The sequence below is a fragment of the Ambystoma mexicanum genome, chromosome 4p (assembly GCF_040938575.1).
Source record: "Ambystoma mexicanum isolate Mex_15411 chromosome 4p, UKY_AmexF1_1, whole genome shotgun sequence".
Taxonomy (NCBI): Eukaryota; Metazoa; Chordata; class Amphibia; order Caudata; family Ambystomatidae; genus Ambystoma; species Ambystoma mexicanum.
Genome location: NC_090927.1, coordinates 1,142,173,846 through 1,142,195,593, shown reverse-complemented (window position 1 = coordinate 1,142,195,593; position 21,748 = coordinate 1,142,173,846). Strand labels below are relative to the sequence as shown.

Below are 21,748 nucleotides of genomic sequence, written 5' to 3'. Positions count from 1 at the left end.
CCCCAATGTGGGCCCGGCAGCCATGGTTCGCTCACTTGATGGAGATGTCCCTATCCCCCCCAATGAAACTTCCCTGCCCGTACAACATGCTGTCACAAGACAAGGGCAGGACACTGCATCCATGCCCTCAGACCATGAACTTAGCAGCCTGGCTCCTGAATTTGGACATTTACATCTCCCTCAAAGATGTATGGACATCCTCAGGGAAGCCAGAAAACCTAATACTCGCCACTGCTATTCTAGCAAGTGGAAAAGATTTGTCATCTGGTGTAGAAGTAAGAACATCAACCCGGTTGACTGCTCTGCCACTAACATTATTCTGTACTTGACCCATTTACTGGATTCAGGTCTAGTGTTTAATTCCATTAAAGTCCACCTAGCGGCACTTTCTGCATACACCACTTCCCAACTTAAAGTGTTGTGGTGGAAGATACCAGTTATCAAGGCCTTCATGGAAGGGGTAAAGAGAATACACCCCCCGATAGCTAACCCAGCTCCCGGATGGGACTTAAACGTGGTACTTTCCAGACTCATGGGCACTCCTTTCGAACCCATGCACAAGGCAACTCTTAAAAACCTCACTCTTAAGACTGCTTTCCTAATAGCTATCACCTCTATTAGGAGAGTAAGTGAACTACAGGCTCTTTCTGTACTATACCCCTTCGTAACAGTTCACAAGGATAAGGTGGTTCTTCGCACACACCCAAGGTTTGCACCAAAATTCATCTCGAAATTTCATGTAAACCAATCTATAGAACTACCAATGTTCTTTCAAAACCCTTCCAGCTTGGGAGAAAAAAGTCTGCATACAGTAGATGTACGCAGAGCTGTCATGTTCTACATGGAAAGAACCAGAACACTGAGAAAAACTAATCAGTTCTTTGTCTCGGTGGCAGCAGGAAGAGAAGGAGATGCAGTCTCTAAGTCCACTATATCTAGATGGATTGTACAATGCATCACTCTCTGTTACACTCTTGCTAAGAGAGAACTACCCTTCAAGTCAAGAGCACATTCCACTCGAGGCACTAGGGCTTCCATAGCATTCATTGCAAATGTTCCCCTTGAGTCCATCTGCAAAGCGGCTACCTGGAGTTCTGTGCACACCTTTACAAAACACTACTGTCTAGATGCACACTCTAGATCTGACTCCCAGGTGGGACAGGCAGTATTAAGACATCTTTTCTCTACTGTTCCTTCTCATAACCCACCGCCAACTCCGGGTACTGCTCGCTAGTCTACGCACAGCATGTGATTCTAAGCAGATTAACAAACATCAGAAGACAATGCATTACTTACCGTAAAAGCATTTCTGATGGTTGTATCTGCTTAGATTCACATGCGCCCACCCTTCCTCCCCGCTCGGATGGAAGGAACATAGACATCCTGTTATGTACAAAGGGAGGCTTTCACATAACCAGTAAAGAACCTTTTATTTGTAAGTTGATGACATAAAACGACCCCCAGCATCAGGAGTACAATCTTCCCACTAAGGCCCTGCTTCTTCACTGGCTCTCCTTGGAACCCTGCTACATAAGATGCAGTTCTATAGTATCTAAGTGACAATAGACATAGTGAAGGAAATATTATACACTAATGGTTTAACAGGTAAACATTGGAAACACTGCACATCCTAACACCTCTCCTCCTTAAACATAACAAGTAACTGTGTGGGTGAGGACCCACTAAAATTGAAACCTGTAAAACAAATATTGAACAACTGAAATTGAAACCTGTAAAATAAATATTATACACTCGTCGTTTAACAGGTAAAACATTGGATGCGCTGCAAGTCCTGGCACAAATCAAGAGCATAGATATAGGACATCTAGTGGTTGATTAGGTAGAGTCACAAGAAAGTCCCTGTCTCCAACTAACTGAAGACAGATTAACATTGAAACGGAAAAGCCACCCTTTCCTTATTCCAAATAGCTCCTCCTTTGACCAACACTGACGAACCCAAGTCTTTCACAACTTGCTTGGGTTCAGAAAACAACGAGGCTCCTTTACGAACTTTGGTGGGGAGCTTGACTTTAATCCAATCACCCTCTTTGACCTTGAGTTCCCTACAACAATTCTTCTGATCATACCTCTCCTTGGATCTAACTCCAGCTTCAAAAATTCTCCTTTTTACACTCTCTAGATCCACATCCACCATTTTTGATTTGCCCATCCAACCTGGACATAAATGAGTATTTGGTTTTCTTCCTCTCAAGATCTCAAATGGACTCACGCCTGTGACACTATGGGTAGTTAGCCTATACTGGAACGTGCGTTCCATCACTGTTCTCACCCAATCTCCTCCAGTAGCCACCGCTATCCTAATAGCCTCCATCAGAGTCCTATTAAATCGTTCCACACACCCATTACTCTGGGGATGATATAAAGAAGTATTCACCTGCTCAATCCCATGATTCTCGAAGAATTCTTTAAACTCTCTGGAAACAAGTTGGGTCCCATTGTCAGACAAACACTTTCTTGGAAACCCTTCTCTCCAAAACAGTTGTTCCAAAAAATCTGATTATACTACTACTGGATATGTCCTTGAGTACACATACCTCCGGCCATTTTGATAATAAATCCATAACTACTAATGGGTAGCTATCTCTGCCACCACCAATATTAAATGGACCGAGGAGATCCAACGCAATTTCGTCCCAAGGGACACGCGGGGACTCCCTCACTACCATGGGAACTTTTTGCACTTTCAAGCCTTTGTTTCCCTCAATACATTCCACACAGTCTTTGACTTGTTCCTCTATGTCCTTGTCGATACCAGGCCACCAAAATTCAGACCTCACAAGTCCCTTCGTCCTGGCCAGACCTAAATGCCCAACATGGGCCAACTCCAAAACAGACTTCCTCATACCGACTGGCACAACCATCTGGTGACCCTTGTATAAATAACCATCCTGAATCCATAGCTCCTCCCTCACTTTGGCAAAACCATTCATCTCGCCCCTGTGGCTCTTAATTTTACCTTCTGCAACCAGAGTAAGTACTCCTTGATATACAACATCCTCCGTGCAAGACACATCCCACTCACTTTTCTTTAATGTTTCATGCACCTGGAATATTTCTGCACTCTCCTCTGAACTTGTAAAGTCACTATCGTCAGAAATTTCCCTCTGGACAGATCTAGACAAGGCGTCTGCAACCACATTAACCTCCCCCTTTACGTGGAGCATGGTATACTGTAACCCTTGCAATGCCGTGACCCATTTCATAATGCGTCTTGACACTCCCTCCAAACCACCTTTCGTAAAAATTCCAACCAAGGGTTTATGGTCAGTGCAAATGGTGAAACTCCTCCCCCACAAGAATCTTTTAAATTTCTCGACACCCCAAACGCATGCTAGAGCCTCCTTCTCAATAACTGAATATCTAGATCCTGGGCCCTTCAAAGACCTGGACGCAAAAGCCACAGTCTGTAAACCTGTCTGATCCTCCTGCATCAGAACAGCCCCAACACCATAATCACTGGCATCAACAAAAAGCAATGTGGGTTTACTTTCCTCAAATATTTTCAAAATGGGAGCATTGACAATAGCCTCTTTTATCATCAAAAATTCTTTCTTGCACCGGTCACACCATTTAAAAACGACTCCCTTGCGAGTGAGAAATCTCATATTCCTCGACATTTCTGCTAACCCCTTGACAAATTTGCCGTAAAACTCCACCAGTCCCAAAAATGATAGTATGTCCCCTTTAGACTTAGGCTCCTCCATTCTTTTTATGGCCTCAATAGCCTCCTCCTTGGGTCTAACCCCTTCCCCAGTGATCTCATGACCCAGGTACACCACTTTGTTGGCTTTAAAAGTACATTTTTCCAAGGCAACTGTGAGGCCTGCCTCCTTCAAAATATCCAAAACTCTTTTCAAACGAACATCATGCTCCTTCTCATCGCTCCCACATACAAGAACATCATCCTGATAACACATCACCCCTTTTTCACCCCAAAGTAATTTATGCATGATACTCTGAAACACACTTGCGGCTGAGACCAAACCAAATGGCATGCGAACACACCTGAACAATCCAATCGGGGTGATGAAGGCGGTGAGATCCCTGGAATTAGGGTGCAATTCAACCTGATGGTAGGCCGATTTAAGATCTAGTATGGAGAACACTTTTGACCCAGCTACTCCCACCATCAAATCATCTATTCGGGGAAGAGGAAACCTGTCTGCCACAACCATGCTGTTTAGATGTCTAAGATCTATACAGAGCCTCAAAGACCCATTGCCTTTTCTGACTACAACTATAGGACTGACCCATTCAGATGCTTCTATCTTTTCAATGACACCATCTCTTTCCATTCTCTTGAGTTCTTCCTCTACATCTCCTCTAAGAGCAAGAGGAATAGTTCGCAGTTTTGCAATCTTAGGTACAGCTCCTTTCTTTAGGCGAATTACATGTACAAAGCCCTTAAGACACCCCAATTTCCCAGATAACGTGGTTTGTATCTCTGTAGGCTCTCCTCCCGCAACAGACATTACCTGCTCGGGATGACTTGCCTCAAGCCTTATCTTCAATTCAGCTTGATCACTCCATGACAACAATTCACCCCCTCTGTTGGTAACATACACATAACCTTTGGCCTTCCTGTCCTTAAACTGTAATTCAGCATCAAAGCAACCTATAATATCTATGGGAACATCTCCATAAGCATTTGCTTTAACAGTATTTTCCGACAGAGTACAACTATCGAATTTGTTCCTCCACACTTCCACACTTACCAAGGTGTAGTCAGCACCACTATCCATTAGCATGCGTACTGGTACACCTCGAATTACAACCTCAGCATAAGGTTTCTGCGTTTTCACTCTGCCATTGACAGCATTCACTGTAAATACCACTTCTCTGCCATCCTCACAATATGACTCATCTTCATAACTTGCACTTATTTCATGCACTTGATTTGACCCAGCATTAAAATTTCTACAATATCGGGCAATGTGCCCTCTCACACCACACTCATTGCATATGATATGAATAGCAAAGCAATCCTTATCCGAGGCTTTAGCTTCCACATCTAAAGCATCGTCTCCCTGGAAAACCTCTGGATTGTCCTGAATCCCTAACCATCTTGAAAGAATTCATGTCTTTGGGAATCCCTCTGCTATCTTTTGCAGGAACCCATTGACGCCATCTTCTGCCAGTTGCCGGTCTGTTCTCTTCGCTCCTTTTAGCATTCTGCGAGGCGTGTCTTGGATTCCACGTACTCTGCCTCTGAACAACCTTTGACACCTTCAGCACTGAACCCTGACTCTCATCCAACTTGGGTTTACCATTGTTCACAGTATCCGATTGAAGAACTTCAATGCACATATCTGTGTGTTCAACCATTTTCGCTATCTCAATTGCTCGATCCAAAGTGGGGTTCCTCTCTTTCCATAGTTCTTTCCTAATACTGTCATTGGAACATTTAATCATTAGCTGGTCTCTCGTGCTCATCCTGACAGTGAGTGAATTTGCATTTCACTGCTAAGCCCCTTAAAGCCATGACAAAATCCTCGATACTTTCCCCATTCTTCTGCTCTCTCGTGGCAAATTTATATCTTTCCAATATAATGTTCTCCTCCACTCTAAAATGCCTGTCCAGTTTGGCTAATGTCCTTTCATATGGACCAGCATCCAAAATGTCAGAAGGCTCCGGCAATCTCTTTAAGACCTCTTGGCCTGCAGTTCCCAAACAGTGAAATAGCAATGCCTCCTTGCGCTTATTGGAGTAGTTGGCACCAAACACTGCTAAGGCATATTGGCTGAATCCTTCCTTCCAGTCTTCCCATCTAACCCTGGGTTCACCTGGCACTGCCAGAAAAAACACAGGAGCAGGCACATTTGCCATGTCTCAAAGTTGCAGAATAGAATAACAAGCTTGCAATTCTGGTTTAACCAAAAGAGCTCCCACCCACACAGGTAGGTGACACTAATTAAAAGATAGCTGCTTGGTTATCTACTCACCCTGGAGCGCCTCACCAGGGTCATCGGCGGCGACTCCTTTCTCAACCTTGCTCAGCGTGGGGCCAGGGTGTCCAATGGCCGCTCGGAAAACACACAACCCAAAATCCAATTATAAAAGTGCCAAAGCCGTGTCTTTGCCAGCCCAGTCTCCACAAGTTCAACAAAATTGCAGGGGTCCAATTCCAGCTCCCACGGACCACGGAGACTCCAGGGGTTTTCCTCTGGCGCTAGCAATGTCCCTCCGGTGGATGCCACACACTGGATGTCAGGCCGTCAATAATCCACTGAAAAAGGCCCTCCCTCAGGCAAGTCAGGCTGGCACCGCTCCACAGCCAGCACACTAGATCTGTAGAAAAGGCGCTGGGGGTCGTCCTCGGGGTCCCAGTCAAAATCCTCGTCGCCAAATGTTATGTACAAAGGGAGGCTTTCACATAACCAGTAGTTTAAAGGTAAAGAACCTTTTATTTGTAAGTTGATGACATAAAACGACCCCCAGCATCAGGAGTACAATCTTCCCACTAAGGCCCTGCTTCTTCACTGGCTCTCCTTGGAACCCTGCTACATAAGATGCAGTTCTATGTTCTATAGTATCTAAGTGACAATAGACATAGTGAAGGAAATATTATACACTCATGGTTTAACAGGTAAACATTGGAAACACTGCACATCCTAACACATCCTTTCCTATATTTCTCTTTTCTGTACTCACTCACGTATAGAAGGCTCCCTCAGGGCAGAAAAATACAAACAGAGGGACCTCGACGCGTGAGGGATTGTGGGTACAACGCACGTCACTATAGGGATAGTGTTACAGACACGCCTTGTCGACGTCCCCTTTTCGACTACGAAAAACAAAATGCAATACTCCGCAGTGACCACTGGATGTCGGACCTATGCACAGCATGTGAATCTAAGCAGATACAACCATCAGAAATGCTTTTATGGTAAGTAAGCATTGTCATATTTTAGGGTGCCTCGTCTAGCCATTGTGCTGTGCAGGCCAGAAACACTGTAGTGAAGGGTTGACAATACTCAGCTCTTCTAGTGTATTGGTCTGCGACTCCATGATCTCACTTTTACTATACTGGCTATGAGCTATAGGGCACAACATCTGGAGAGACGCAGGTTGCCTTGCCTGACTGTAGGCTGGTCATATCCCTTGACAGTTTTGAGATAATCTTTTAGCTTGAAAATCTCAATGTAGTACTTTTTACCCAAATGCACCAATCCACATTTTTAATAATGTGGTATATGTATTTTAGTTTGACCTCTATGGAAAAATGTATGATTTTTAAAGTGAATATGCTTTAAACAAATTTATTAAATGGGAATTTCAGGTGGAAAACAAGCTCCTCTTAAATACACACGGTCCCTAAATGAGCAACATCACCGGAGAGACAAATGTATTGTTTTTATGTTGTGTTTCAAAAGCATTTGGATAGTTCTGTGGGGGAGCTACAATGCCCATCATGACATGTCCTGTACAAGGTTGTGTGGCTCCTCCTAATGTTGAAGGAGGCAGATTGATACATTGGCTCAAAGTCAAAGCACAACATAATATGCCTTTACTTCGATAAACTTTATTGGGCATGTTGGAGTGTCCCATGCCTGCATCTTCCCTTTTTAAGAACACCTGCATCAAAGCAGTCAGATATCCTCCAGGATTCAGCCGTCCGAGTTATTTAATTCAGCATCTTTTCTTTTGTTATGCTTTACCTTTAAAAAAACATTACTTCCCACAGTCTTAACACTGGTTGGTATAGAAAAATAAAGTACACTTACCCCTATCCTCTTCCTCAAGATACTTAACATATACACAGATGCCCAATATTACCAACAGTTCTTATAGAAATTACAAGGGGAGAAAAACTGCATACAATTAATAATGAACAGAAACTAGAACACAGGCCATTCTTGACACTGAAGGGCCTTAAGCCAGCACAGTGCAATCTGAGTAGCTGGGAGACCAAAACATAGGTTACGTTAGTATTTTGAAAGAAACGGTCTATGGCCAGGGAAGAGAGGCAAGAAGAGGTCAGTGACTGGGAGAGGTGAGGAGAAGTCTGAGTACAGGAGGTCGTTGAGGTGAGATGAGACTGGCAGCACGGGGGGATTTTTTAAAGGGGCTGTTAGGTGGCTTTTTCAGAACTACTACTGGTATAAGGTTCTTATGAGCAAACCTTAGTGGACCTTGAAGGTTTACACAATGTCTAATAAAACCACCAATGGTAGTTTGAGCAGAAAGGCTTAGACAAAGAAGAAGAGCTTGGTATAAAGTGCAGTTAGGTATACTTAACACATATGCTTTCAACTGGAGTACCACTTAAGTTTCCAAAGATAGTTATCAGGCTTGTTCCTGCCCTGTGCTGCTAACAAGGGCTTCTTTGTGCTTTTTTATCCCTGCTTTCCCGTGCTCCCCTGATCTGGGGAGTCCGGGAAACTTAAAGCAAAAGTCCAGACAATTATAAATACAACATTGTTGTATTTATGATTTCCGTGGCTTTCGTTTCAAGTTTCCGTGTCACTAGACCCCCTCAAAGGATTTTTTGGGTAATTATACAAGCGTGCCTGGGACGAACTGGTGGCAGCAGTTACTTTTTATAAGTGTTTTACTTCTTTTTACTGAATCACATTGCATGTACCGCGTTAGGTTTGAGACTGTGGCCAGGTCCGAAAATGGCTGAGCCTTAAAGTCTTTTGTTCTGTCTCATGACCATTTTGTCCCTTGCCTACACCCAGGTCGAATGACCAGGGTTTTCCTTATTTGGGCATACAGCCTCCTGTCAAAAACTATCTCTTTCACAGACTTCTGCCTGTCACATCTGTGCCCAGGAAGCGGGTTGGGGCTATCTGGTCCCAATCCACACTATAGATGCCAGGATGTCTGGATTGCCTGAATGATGGGCACCATCGTGGACCGTGATTGGTCCACGACTGGGATGCCTGCATGAGAGCAGACAAAGGAGATGAGCTTGGTATAAAGTGCAGTTGGGTATACTTAACAAAGATGCTTTCAACTAGAGTACCACTTTAGTGTGTGAACACAGTTATTAGATAATCAAATGGTACTTGTTAAGGTGGGGAAGAGGAGGTCTGAGCATGTCGGCAACCTTTTAAAAACATATACGGTAAACCTAAGCAGTCCAGCCCTTTCCTAGGAAAAATGCTCAACCGGAGTACAAGTTGAGTAATCAGTTTTAGCTACTTGGGTAGAATTAAGAACGTTCACCAAGGTTCTCCTATAGGATATGCCAGGGATACATAACTAGTCAAGTGTTGTATTATCAGCATTAGTAAGCTAGTACTGAGGGAATCTCTCAATACTGCATGCTTCAGGGAGCCCCAGACGGACAGGATTCCTTTAATCAAGTTACACCACCGGTTGTATACGAATTGATCGTTTTACAACTGCTCGAATGACAATTGACCGTTTCACAATTGACCGAATTGTGAAGGTCAATTGTACCATATATGTGGGGGGAAACCCCCCACCCAACGCCAAACCCCCCAAAACCCATATATATATATATATATATATATATATCTATATCCAAACCGAGATATACATTCGAACAATTGTAAAGGACCAATCTGGGTAATACCACACCACCAAAGGTAAGGTAAGGCAAGGGTAGCTGCCGGGTAGGGCTTTAATTCCTTGTGGTTTAAATAGGAGGCACACAAAAAGTCTATGCCACCTGGTGCCTCGAACATCAACCAAGGACACCAATAATCTCAGGTAAACCCAGGGCTGTTGGTGGGTGGGGGGTGGGAGGGATAGTTTTTTTTTGCTCTGACCAGTGGCTGGTATGTGGGTTGCCAGGAGTTTTGGCTGCTTTAGACAGCTGGGTCCGGTGGTTTGGGTTTCCAATTGAAATCGCACAGATTGTGGACCACCAGGCTGATTCACAAGTTTCCAAAGAAAATGTACCTCTGTTGCAACACCCATGATGAAAGGAGAGCCTGATGAGGGACAGCAACGTTTTGGGACCCTCCTTCACTTCCTGCTTTTCCAGATACACTGGAGCCTGGGCGTGCTTCAGGGCTGAAGCCCGCATAAGGCAAAACACACCAAGGACTCAAACCTGATGCAAACAGAGTAAAAGCTCAGAATAAACAAACAAACTGGAAATGGCGAAAAAAGACGACTGGGCCTTTTTGAGAACATGGACACCCTTAGGTGCAGCACTGCAGCCGAGGTATCAGTGTGCAGATACATGTCACTAGGTAGTAAGAAAGAAACCACTAGCGCCAGCTGTTCAAGTGAGTTAGTGTAACAAAATGTTACATGAGGAATGGGTTAAAGGAATTACTTTGTAAGCCCCCCCCCCCACCCCCCCAGCACTCCACATAGATTGGTGGTGTGTGTTGGACCGACCCATTAAGTAAAGGGAAGTAAGGCAGGGGTCATCTTACTATTCTTGGGAGCAGTAGTTTACCCACGAAAATGTAGTTAAACATTAAGAGAAGTCCAACAGACTTCTCAGTGGCACGGCCCAAAAGGTGCTGTGTGTCGCAATGCAAAAGCAGATTCCTATGGAGTTTACCAGACTCCATAAAACAGTAAGGAATGTAGAAAATCGTAGTCAGGAAAACACTTGAGTGAGTGAGAAAAAGGTTCCACACACTTGGGAGTAATAATTAAATTGCCTTTAGTCCAGCAAAAGAGCTGGGGGTCTTGAAGGGTAAAGGGAATTGGCATGGAAATGAACATTCTCAACAGTGTTTTGGGTTGTAGTTTAATCACATTTCTGAAAACCTGAAACTCTGGACAAGTGGAATCGTGAAAAAAACATTTCCGCGTGGGCAAAGCGGGGCAGCCAGCATCTGGAAAGTCCTCAACCAATGAGCTTCTGCTCTTGTCCACTGAAGGGGGAAAAGGGTGGAAATGGAGCACTTTGCCTGTGTGGTGGCAATAACACTTGGGCTTGTAAAAGTGACGTGAAAATATTCATGCAAATTATGGGCTAGTTAACACAAGTAGTAATCACGTGCACTATGAGCCTATAGATACACAAAGGTGTAGGGGTGCACTCGATCCCCAGTGCTCTCCAAGGAAGCGCAGGTTTTGTGGCGATGGGCCGTTGGACAGGGGCTGTTCCTCATTCCTCTACACGTGGCGGGAGTCAAGAACACCATTGCAGACTCATTGAGCAGGGAACTGCGCTCCTGTCATGAATGGGAGCTTTGTCTGGATCAGGTGGACCGCCTGTTCACTGAGTGGGGCAGGCCCCAGATAGATCTGTTTGCGATGGCAGTAAATGCCAAGTGCCTGAAGTTTGCAAGCTGATTCCACCAACTAAGGAACCTATGGGACACATTCTCCTTCCCATGGGAAGGGCTGTTCCTGTACACGTCCCCCCGCTTTCCCTCTCCTGCTACGAGTCATCAACACTCAGACGGTGTCCGTGCAAGATAATACTCATCACCCTGGCGTGGCCAAGGCAGATTTGGTATCCGGATCTTCTCAGTCTTTCGACATCGCCTGCGGTCAAGCTGCCAGTGATTCTGGACCTTCTCACCCGAGAAAAAGGCGCAATCCATTATCACGACCCAGGATCGCTAGACCTGCGGGCTTGGCTCCTGCAGCCCTAAATTTTGGCAAATAAGAGTTGCTTGCAGACTGCAGGGAGGTCCTCGTCAAGGCCAGGGCGTCGTCTACTTTGAAGTGCTAACAGTCACAAGTGGATGTGTTTTGCAACGTGGTGCCAGTCGCAGAAGATTGACCCTCTGAGGGTCATGGTCCTGCTAGTTCTTCCATACTTGCTATCCTTGGTCAAGGCCGGACTGGAGCCCGCTTCTATCATGGTGCATCTGGCGGTTATCTCCCGCTACACCAGGTCTCCAGGAAGATCTTCACTCTGGTCTCACTGTCTCGTCAAGGAGTTGCTCAAAGTACTTTTTAATCTTTCCCGCTGGTGAAGGCACTTGTCCCGGCATGGGAAATCAACGTGGTTCTGATGAGGCTCATGGGAGCCCCCTTTAAGCCTGTATGTAAGGCACCTCTCAAGTTCCCCTCGTGGAAAACTGCTTTCCTGGTGGCCATCACCTCTGCCAGGAGGGTAGGCGAGATCCAGGCCCTATCCTGCAAGCAACCATACTTGATGTTTCACGATTCGACAGTGGTGCTGCGGATGCACCCCTCTTTTATGCTGAAGGTTCCGTCGGAATTCCACCTCAAGTAGTGTTTGGTGTTACCTGTTTTTTTTTGGAAGCCTTTGTCACCGGCTGAAAGGGCTTTGCACTTTATGGACGTTGCGTGTGCCCTGAAGCTATACATGACCAGCACAAAGATTTTTCAGACGATTTCACAGCTGTTAGTGAATTTTGGTCCTGTGAGCCATGGGAAGGCTTTGTCCCCGGCTGCATCATGCACTGTCCTTTGTTGGCAAACCGACAGCTTCCCGGACGGCTGAGAGCCCACTCGGGCAGCGTGATCCCTGCAACAATGGCATTCCTGTCTGGTGTGCCCGTGCTGGACATTTGCAGGGCAGCTACGTGGAGGTCCACGTACGCCTTCACGAAATTCTATCGCCCATGCAGTGCTACGCAACCTTTTCGCATGAGGCGGGTCATTTCCAGAGGTAAGAGCTCATTGCTTCTCCTTGCACTTCCCATGGTTGTGTAATGTTGTACTGCTGTGTATTCTTTATTTTTGAGCATGTGAATCCATGCCAGACCCCAAGCTGGAGAAGGAACAAGTTACTTACCTGTAACTATTGTTCTCCAGAATGGATCTGGGATAGATTCACGTGTGAACCCTCCCTCTGTCCCCTCTGCAGCTCTTCTTGGTCATACTGCCACTTTACATGCTTACCAAATCTGAAGATGGCTACCAGAGGAGGGGCTTAGGGAGAGGACTGTCATTGGATGGGGGCAGTATGACCCAGAGGACAGTGATTGGTTTAGAGGAGAAATACAGTTGTTAAGTGAAAGTGAAACTGTTTTTTCTTTTACTGAGGATTCCCAGCCTGACGACAGGAAATATTCATGAGTATGTTAATCTATGCCAGACCCATGCTGGACAACAGTAGTTACAGGCAAGTAACTTGTTCCTTCTTGTATGTGCCTACACTTTTATGGGACTCTCCCAAAAGTAATATTTTGTCAGTAAGTTTGCTCAAGCTATGTAATTTCTTTAGAGTCACATGGAGTAAATATGTATTGAAGTTTTTTGGTGCATCTCTTTACAGCAAGAATTATCTCATCTAGAAAGCCTGTCGCCTAGACTTGATCAGATGCGTTCCAAATGTTCCGCCCTTATTTCTGAGCCTGATGCTCCTGCTTTTATTCAAGAGAACATGAACAGCATTAGTGCTTATTATAGTAAAGTCCACCAGAAAGTTAAGGAGCGTTCACAACAACTAGAGAAAGGTGAGTGTACCTAGTGCTAAAGTTTTATGATGGTAACATTTTCCTGTTGTGCAGTCTTATGGCTGATAGTTTACTTGATTTGTAAAAACACCAAAAGAATATGTGAATTTGCTACAGTTTTACACATTGGGGTCTTTGAAGGAGGGGGTGCAGGAAGTAGGAGAGGTGAAAAGAAGGTATAATTGGCTATATCATGCAATTGGTTAATGTAGCTTAATTGAGTCTAGAGAGGTTAGTAACACTGGTGTTGGCCCTCTTTAGGCCTGATTTTTAGAGTAGGACACTGCAGGATAAGAATCAGCTAATGGTATTATTGACCTGCTCTATGTCCAGTAATATTAGCATAAAAATATGCCTGAGGGCTCATCCGATTCTCATCTCACAACACCCCCAGAGTACTTTGTGTTTTTAGAGAACTTCATCTGAGCATGTGTAACAGCATTAATCAACTGCATTTCGACCAATTAATAGATATCCTGTTCTTAGGGCAAAACATTTGTGTTGTAATTGTTTATTTATATAGCGCTTATACACAGGTGAAGTGCTTCAAAGCAGGAAGTAACAAGGGAAAACTGTAGTCATTCTTAGGCCTTGAAGTTTCTGAATGATCTGACAGAAAAACTAGCTGACTAGGCCGGACAGTGTTTCACATAGTGTAAGTGCATGAAGTGTTAAGTAGCAACCAAGCTGGGGGGGGGGGGGTGTAACATGACAGACGAGCAACTAGTCCTAGTAAATTTAGCTCATGCATGCTTACAGATGGAGGTGCGAGGAAGGGGGTTTGTGGGGTAACAAACAAGTCCAGTCAGGCAGGGCACTGGGTTAAGTGCGGAGAGGTTGCCCCGCTCATGGAGTGTAAGCTGAAAGTGCAGTAGTGCTGAAACTACGGAGGCAAGTGCAAAACACTGGCGTGGGAGCTTGGGACCTGTACGGCTCTAGAGGTGAACCAGACAGCAAAAACTGAACAGAGTTAAGGAGGAGAAGGAAGGTGGAGGGAAAAAGAACAGAGGTTACCAGGGGAGAGGGAGAGAGGAGGAGGAAGAGAAGAGGATGGTCTTGAGGAGTTTCCATAACTTAAGGTGCTCCTGCTCAAGTCAGAGAGAGGCAGGGAGGCTGTTCCAGAGGGAGGCACCTGCAGAGGATAAAGATCTACCACCAAATCTGTTTGTGAAAGCGGCTCATCCGCTAAGAGTTGGAGGATGAGTGGAGGACTCTAGAGGGAGAGTATTTAGGAAGAGAGTGTTGTAGATAGTGCGGGCCCCAACCCCAGAAAGCCTTATTGATTTATGCAGAGGGTCTTGAATTTGACCCTTGCAGCCACGGGGAGCCAGTGGAGGGATTTCAGCGCTGGAGGGATGCAATGCAAGAACGTGAGGCCAAGGGTAAGCCTTGCGGTTCTGTTCTGGGTGAGTTGTAGAGGATGGAGAGTCGAAGTAGGAAGATTGAGCAAGAGACTGTTGCAATAGTCCAGCCTAGAGCCAACCAGGGCTCTCCAGGTAGTGAGGCTCTAGGGGAAAGTGAGAAAAAGTACAATACTTCTGAGGAGGTGCAGTTGGTAGTGGGAGTTTTTGGGCATGTCTGAGATGTGAGACGGGAGAAGAGAAGGAGAGAGTGGAGTCGAAGATTACCCCTACATTTAGTTACCTACATGTAAATCGGACTGCTGTCTAAAAGGTTATTTTCTCCTTGTAAAATATGTATTTCATGGCCTATTTTCTGAAACCAGATAGGTTGAAGATAGGGTATCGGGGAAACCTAGAGACCATAACCACATTTGCCAATTATGGAGATTTTACCTGGGCATATATGTTTTTATCTGGTCCAAATGGTCCCCCTCGTGGTATTCTGCGTTACCTCGATTAAAACATTTAATTAAATCTATTGGCCAGGAATTAGCTGTTGGTGTTATAACGTGGGTACAGTGTCACAAGGCTCCCCCCTTCTCACCTGTCTGTATTGTTTGCTCGTGATCTTTGGAGATGTCTTCCTTCGCACTGTTCGGGATTTATATAACCCTGTGCGTGAGTCCTCGGATTCCAGCGTGTGGTTTGTGACCCAGCTCCAGGATACGCTCAGATGTTCGGGACGAAGATCAGGAAATAATGAGGTTCGCTCTCGGAGACCCGAATGCGATGGAAATCCAGGATATGCAAGAATAAGGATAAGGGGAAGGAAGAAAGAAGAGGAATTCAGGGGACCGGGAACCAGGAATCAAAAGTAAGCGCTGAACGAGCTCCGGCAACACACGTCCGACTACTGCAAGCGGTAGCGTTGATACGCGCAGAGCCACAGGGGCGTGTCTGCTTTGTAGAACGTAGAGCGTACAACGCAGAGACTGGCAAACAGCGTTCCGTGTTCAGCGGCCATGTTGGGAGTACTACTGAGTTCAGTCCCCTATGGGTCAGGGACCACGAAGTCCAGAAGGGACGCGAATGGCGGTTCATGACATAAAGCTTTTATCAAGTGCTTTAAGCAGGATTTTGAAACGGGATGTCCCTGAAATAGAAGGGCGCAGAGACAAACTTCTGAATTGGATATTTGCTTGCAATAATTAGGGGGAGCAACAGCATAGCCTTGATACACCCAGAACGGAAGATATGATCCCTGATGACGACCTGGTTGTGAAGGTTGCAACACGTGTTGGCAAACCATTGGCATGCTAGTTAAACAACGATTGTATAACCAACTGAATTGTCAAATTTTTTCTAATACTTACCTTCAACGTTGCCTTCCTAAATACTGTCCCTCCTGAGCCCTCTGCTCATCTACCTCCAACCTTCTGCGAGTGAGCAGGTTCTCCAAGCAGAGATTTGGAGGGAGATCCCTTTCCTCAGCAGGCGCCTCCCTCTGGAACAGCCTCCCTACCATCCTCGTCTTGAGCCTGATATTCTTAAATTCTTAAATTCCGTAATCTCCTCAAGACCCACCTCTTCTCCTCTTCATTCTCTCTCCCTCTGCTAACCTAGCTCTTTGCTATTCCCTTTCTCCCTCCTTCCATACAGCTCACTGACTGGCCGCCTGGGTTACCCAAGAGTCTCACAGGTCCCAGGCACCTCTGCCAGTTCTACTGCACTTGCCTCGGGGGCCTGCACCCCACCCACTCGCTATACATCCTGAGAACTTCTCTCTCCGCACTTCCCCAATCTCTAGTGACTGGGTGCACTTGGTCCCCTGCACCTCCCTCGTTCTGCCTGCACTTTCACTACAACTCTGCTTGTAGATCTTTCTGTCCTTCCTTGTCTTACCCCTCAATGTGCACTTGAAAAAAACTCAGAATAGCTGTCAGGCCTATTTGTTGTCTCCTAACTGTTAAATGTACCATATCCACTTAATTTGCTTGTGCACACCGGTATCGCTTCAGAAATTAAAGGGCTCTGAGCGACTGTTTTTTTTTTCCCCTTGCTCCCACCCTCCTTGAGGCCTTTGAAACATTTGCCTGTGTATAGGCGCTTTATAAATAAACAATACAATACAATAATATATTAATACTTTGAAGGGGTTGGCGCAAGTGGTCTAGTGAACCGTCTAAATTGGTAATTTTAGGGACATTGGGTTTGTGGCACAACATTAGACCAGTGCAAGCCTGTACCTTACACTTAGGATAAATGTGGTTTTGGATCAGGTTCAATTAGTATTTCGGTTTTTGCATGGGTAGGGAGAGGCTCACTGAAGTTCACACCCACGTTACCCCCACATTTATAACTAGAAGCTTGTCTATGTGACTAAAAAGTCACAGGAGCCAGAGCGAAGGGGGATACTAGGTATCCCCTTGGCACTCCATATAAGGTGGTGTGTGCCAATCTCTCTATCCTTAAGAACAGTAGTAAGTAAGGATAAAGAAAGAATCTTAAAGGAGGACCCAAAGGGTTCCCAGCAACACTGCCCATAAGGAGCTGTGTGCTGCCAAGGTAAAATACAGATGCCTTAAGAGATATGGAGGACAGTAGACTCCACAGTAAAGGTAAAACACAGAGAACAGAGTTCCAAAAGACAGAGAAAATAATAATGAATGAGTGGAAAAAGGCTCTACTCATTCGGGATTTAAAGAAAGATGGCCAGAAGTCTTTCAACATGTGCTGGGGGACTCACGAGGCGATGAAGCATAAAAATGATAAATCTCCCTAACACCCCTACCCTTTACAACAATAACACCAAACCCTTCATTGACCACTTTGACTCAATGGGTATCTCCTACAACAACTATGCCGACAACACCGAGATCCTTATTGCCCTCCCTTTTACTTCTATAGAAGATACCACTATCTTAATTCCATTTACGAGACCATCCAGTCTTGGATGTCATCCCACAGTTTCTGCTTGAACGATGATACAACTTAAATCCTGATTGTCGGCAGTCGCACCACCCTCTCTAAACTCGACCCAGCCTACCACTTATTCCTGATAGACAGGAACACTAACCCTGTATCCCCAGTCATCTAAACACTGGGTGTCTACCTCGACGCTACCCTCAGCATGACATGTAAATGCCATAGTCTCACCTGAAAGCTCTTGAACGCCTGCAAACCCTTCCTTATTTCTGACAATCACCTTGCTGTTGCACGAGCCATTATCGGCGCAAAACTGTATTACTGCAGCATTCTTCTTGCTGGTACCACTGAACGAAACCTGAACAAATTACAAGTTATCCAGAACAATGCCCTTAGGCCTGCCCTCAACCTCGCAAAATATGATCACAACACTGCCCACAGGGAAAACATCTCCACTGGCTTCCAATTTGAGGCCGTATTCAAGAATATTCAAGGAAGTATTGTTGCCTCTTTGAATGAGGAGGGGAAAGTAGAGGACCCAAGAGATGAGTTAAAGCTAGTAGCCAAATAATGTAAGAGAAAAGGATAGACCTTGAGGATGAGAGAAGTGGGGGTAGGACAGAAGGGTGGGCTTTGGAGATGAAGGAAAAACTGAGGCAGAAAGAGGAAGAAACGGGACATGAGAGAAGGTGATGAAGGTGGAGGAGAGGAAGATGACTTGGAGGAGGGACCAATAGATGAATGGAGGAGTGACTTTCAAGCGGAAGTAAGAAGCAAAGTCTGAAGCAGAAAGTGAAGAGGTTAAAGAAGAGTCGGAGGAGAAGGAGAAAGAATGAGTTTCCGTATTTGAAAAAAGGCAAGGATGAGAAGATAAGGAGTTAAGATCAATATAATAGTATTATTTAGCAAGAAGTAAAGCTGGGTTGAAATCTGTGTGGCGAGAGGATAAATTACCAAGATCAAGAGGGATTGGCATTTCTTCCATCTCCGTTCAGCACGACTCAAGATGCACCGCAAAGGGCAAGAATAAGTAATGGTTGGGGTGGATTTAGCTATGGAGAGGAAGGAAGATAGAGCAATTCAAGAATACTAGAAATAGCTGAGGCAAAACTATCAGCGGAGCGAGTGGACACAGTATCAAGAGGAGGAAGAAGGCATAGAAATGAATGCAAAGCTATCAAAAGAGCAGAGATCCCTGTGGAAAAAGGTTGCAGAAAGATGAAGGGATGGAGAAGGAATGAGTGAGAAAGAATGAGAGGGTGATCAGCTGAGTACATAGGAACAGCGGATACTGAGGTAAGGGATAAAGGAGAGGAGACAATACAGTCTGAAGAGCATCCAGTGATATGAAAGGGGGGAGAAGTGGCATTAGAAAGATAAGAGTCAAGAATAACTAAGAGGGGGAGCAATGATTGAGTATAGGACAGATGGGGATTAAAGTCCATGAGAAGGATCAGGGGGCATCTTGCTTTGTGGCCATCTTCCTGCTCTGAGGTGTGAAACTTCCAAGTAAGCTTGTGCACTTTTGCATGCGCCAACTCTGGACCTGTAGTCAGTGCTACGGGCTAGGAACTGGGAAAGAAACTGTCTGACCTCAATTCACATTCCAGCCATGTGATAACTGTTGCTGGGCAGATGTTGGGCAGCAGGTGGACCATGATTGACAACCACAGCTTGTTTAAAGGGTGTAGACCCCATGGTTGGTGGTAAGGGTAGTCCCCAGTCTAGATTTTGGATAAGAGCACATCTGGAGCCATTCTGGAGGTCACCCACTTGAACCAGAAATCCAAACATAGATTGAAGACCACACAGAAGAGAGCAGGATTGTTGCTGGAGAACCAGCATGGCCAAACCATTCACCGGAAAAACCCCTGGACCTACTTCGGCGACCAGGAAAGACTTCCATCTGGTTTCTTCCTCCGTTAAGCTGGTGTGACTAAACTCTCTTGTATACTGCACTATTGCCCTGCAGTCGTCGACTTTCAAAGCAACCCTGAAGCATCTCGGAGGCTGACCATCCACTGAGGGGACATCACACAGCACGCCATTGGTCGCCGGCAGGTGAAGCCGGCCCTCTCCATCCAAGGCCCTCGAGGACAAGGCTTGTGCCTGTTCTCAGCCTGTTCACTGCCGACTCTGCCGTCTGCCAGACCCCCTGGACTTCCACATTCACCTGTTAAGGTAACTTTGCGCCTGCAACATCTACGTTCCGCCGAGCCCATAACCCATCTGCCCCTCACATATCACACTGGAACGTTATCCCCTCTGACATTTATTGTGCATCATCATCCTCCCCCTAACCTAAAGACACACTTGTGCCCTATGGTCGCCTCCAGACCACATTGATTCCCAACCCATTGGCAGCTTCTACACATGAACTCGGACCAGGTGCCCTGATGCACCCTACTCAATGTGTGAGTTCAATACATGTCGGCCCTTTACTGTAACTTCAGAGGTAACTTCGAACCTAGGCGCCCTAATGCACCCTTTCTCAGTACATGTGTGCCCCCTTTGTGATCTCGTACCTAGGTGCTTTAATGTACTACAGTCAATGTGTGATATTAGTGCATGTGAGGTGAATTGTGCCCTATGGTCGCCTCCAGACCACATTGATTTTATGTTGTGCCTTATGGTCGCCTCCAGACCACATTTGATCTTATGTTGTGCCCTATGGTCGCCTCCAGACCACATTGATTTTATGTTGTGCCTTATGGTCGCCTCCAGACCACATTTGATTTTATGTTGTGCCCTATGGTCGCCCCCACACCAGATTTGATTTTATGTTGTGCCCTTTGGTCGCCTCCAGACCACATTTGATTTTATGTTGTGCCCTATGGTCGCCCCCAGACCACATTTGATTTTATGTTGTGCCCTATGGTCGCCCCCAGACCACATTTGATTTTGTGTAGTGCCCTATGGTCGCCCCCAGACCACATTTGATTTTGTGTAGTGCCCTATGGTCGCCTCCAGACCACATTTGCACTGTATAGTGCCCTATGGTCGCCTCCAGACCACATTTGATTTTGTGTTGTGCCCTATGGTCGCCCCCAGACCACATTTGATTTTATGTTGTGCCCTATGGTCGCCCCCAGACCACATTTGATTTTGTGTAGTGCCCTATGGTCGCCCCCAGACCACATTTGATTTTGTGTAGTGCCCTATGGTCGCCTCCAGACCACATTTGCACTGTATAGTGCCCTATGGTCGCCTCCAGACCACATTTGATTTTGTGTTGTGCCCTATGGTCGCCTCCAGACCACATTTGATTTATGTTGTGCCCTATGGTCGCCTCCAGACCACATTTGCATTGTGTAGTGCCCTTTGGTCGCCTCCAGACCACATCTGCACTGTATAGTGCCCTATGGTCGCCTCCAGACCACATTTGATTTTGTTTTGTGCCCTATGGTCGCCTCCACACCACATTTGCACTGTATAGTGCCCTATGGTCGCCTCAGACCACATTTGATTTTATGTTGTGCCCCATGCTCGCCTCCAGACCACATTTGATTTTATGTTGTGCCCTATGGTCGCCTCCAGTCCACATTTGATTTTGTGTTGCGCCCTATGGTCGTTTCCTGTCCACACTTGAATTGTATTGTGCCTACCTTATGTCACCAATGCCCCCTATTCGCCATTCCTCTGCACGCCACCCCAGCCCTAGCATGCTACTTTGCCTTACCGCGATCATGTTCCCCTTTTGTGTCATGCAAAGCAACATACTTTGCTCTGGCAATAGTTACATAGCCTACAACAATGGTCTAGTCAGACCTGCCTGCCCAAGACATCACCCCATCACTTGCCCCACACCATTCCTGCCTACCACACCGGCCTTCCTCCCGGTATCACAATCGGCCTATCCTACCCTCAGCCATGCACACCCTTCTGATGTCCCAGCTATTATGCACTCAGCCGTCTCCAAGTGGAAACCCACCGACACGAGAGCATCATGCCCCACCCTCGACTACAGCACCTCCATAACTGCTAACCCAACTGTCTCTCGAACCACTACCTTCACCCCTACCGATTGGAACATTAGACTTGGTGCCAGAACCCACCACAGATCTAGCAAATGCCCAGCCAAACCACCCAATAAGACCAACAATCATTCTGTAACACCTATCAACTCTACCCCTCCTATTCCT

The 21,748-nt window shown here is 45.9% G+C and overlaps 1 protein-coding gene across 5 annotated transcripts in view; it reads left to right on the top strand.

Annotated features, from left to right (window-relative positions):
* The window catches only part of UTRN (utrophin), a 2,010,688-nt gene that overhangs the window by 582,643 nt on the left and 1,406,297 nt on the right, over positions 1 to 21,748 (top strand). For all 5 annotated transcript variants that reach the window (XM_069606729.1, XM_069606726.1, XM_069606725.1 and 2 more), the window contains one exon: positions 13,158 to 13,338. In XM_069606729.1, the coding sequence (XP_069462830.1) occupies positions 13,158 to 13,338 (181 nt within the window). The remainder of the gene's footprint in view (positions 1 to 13,157; positions 13,339 to 21,748) is intronic.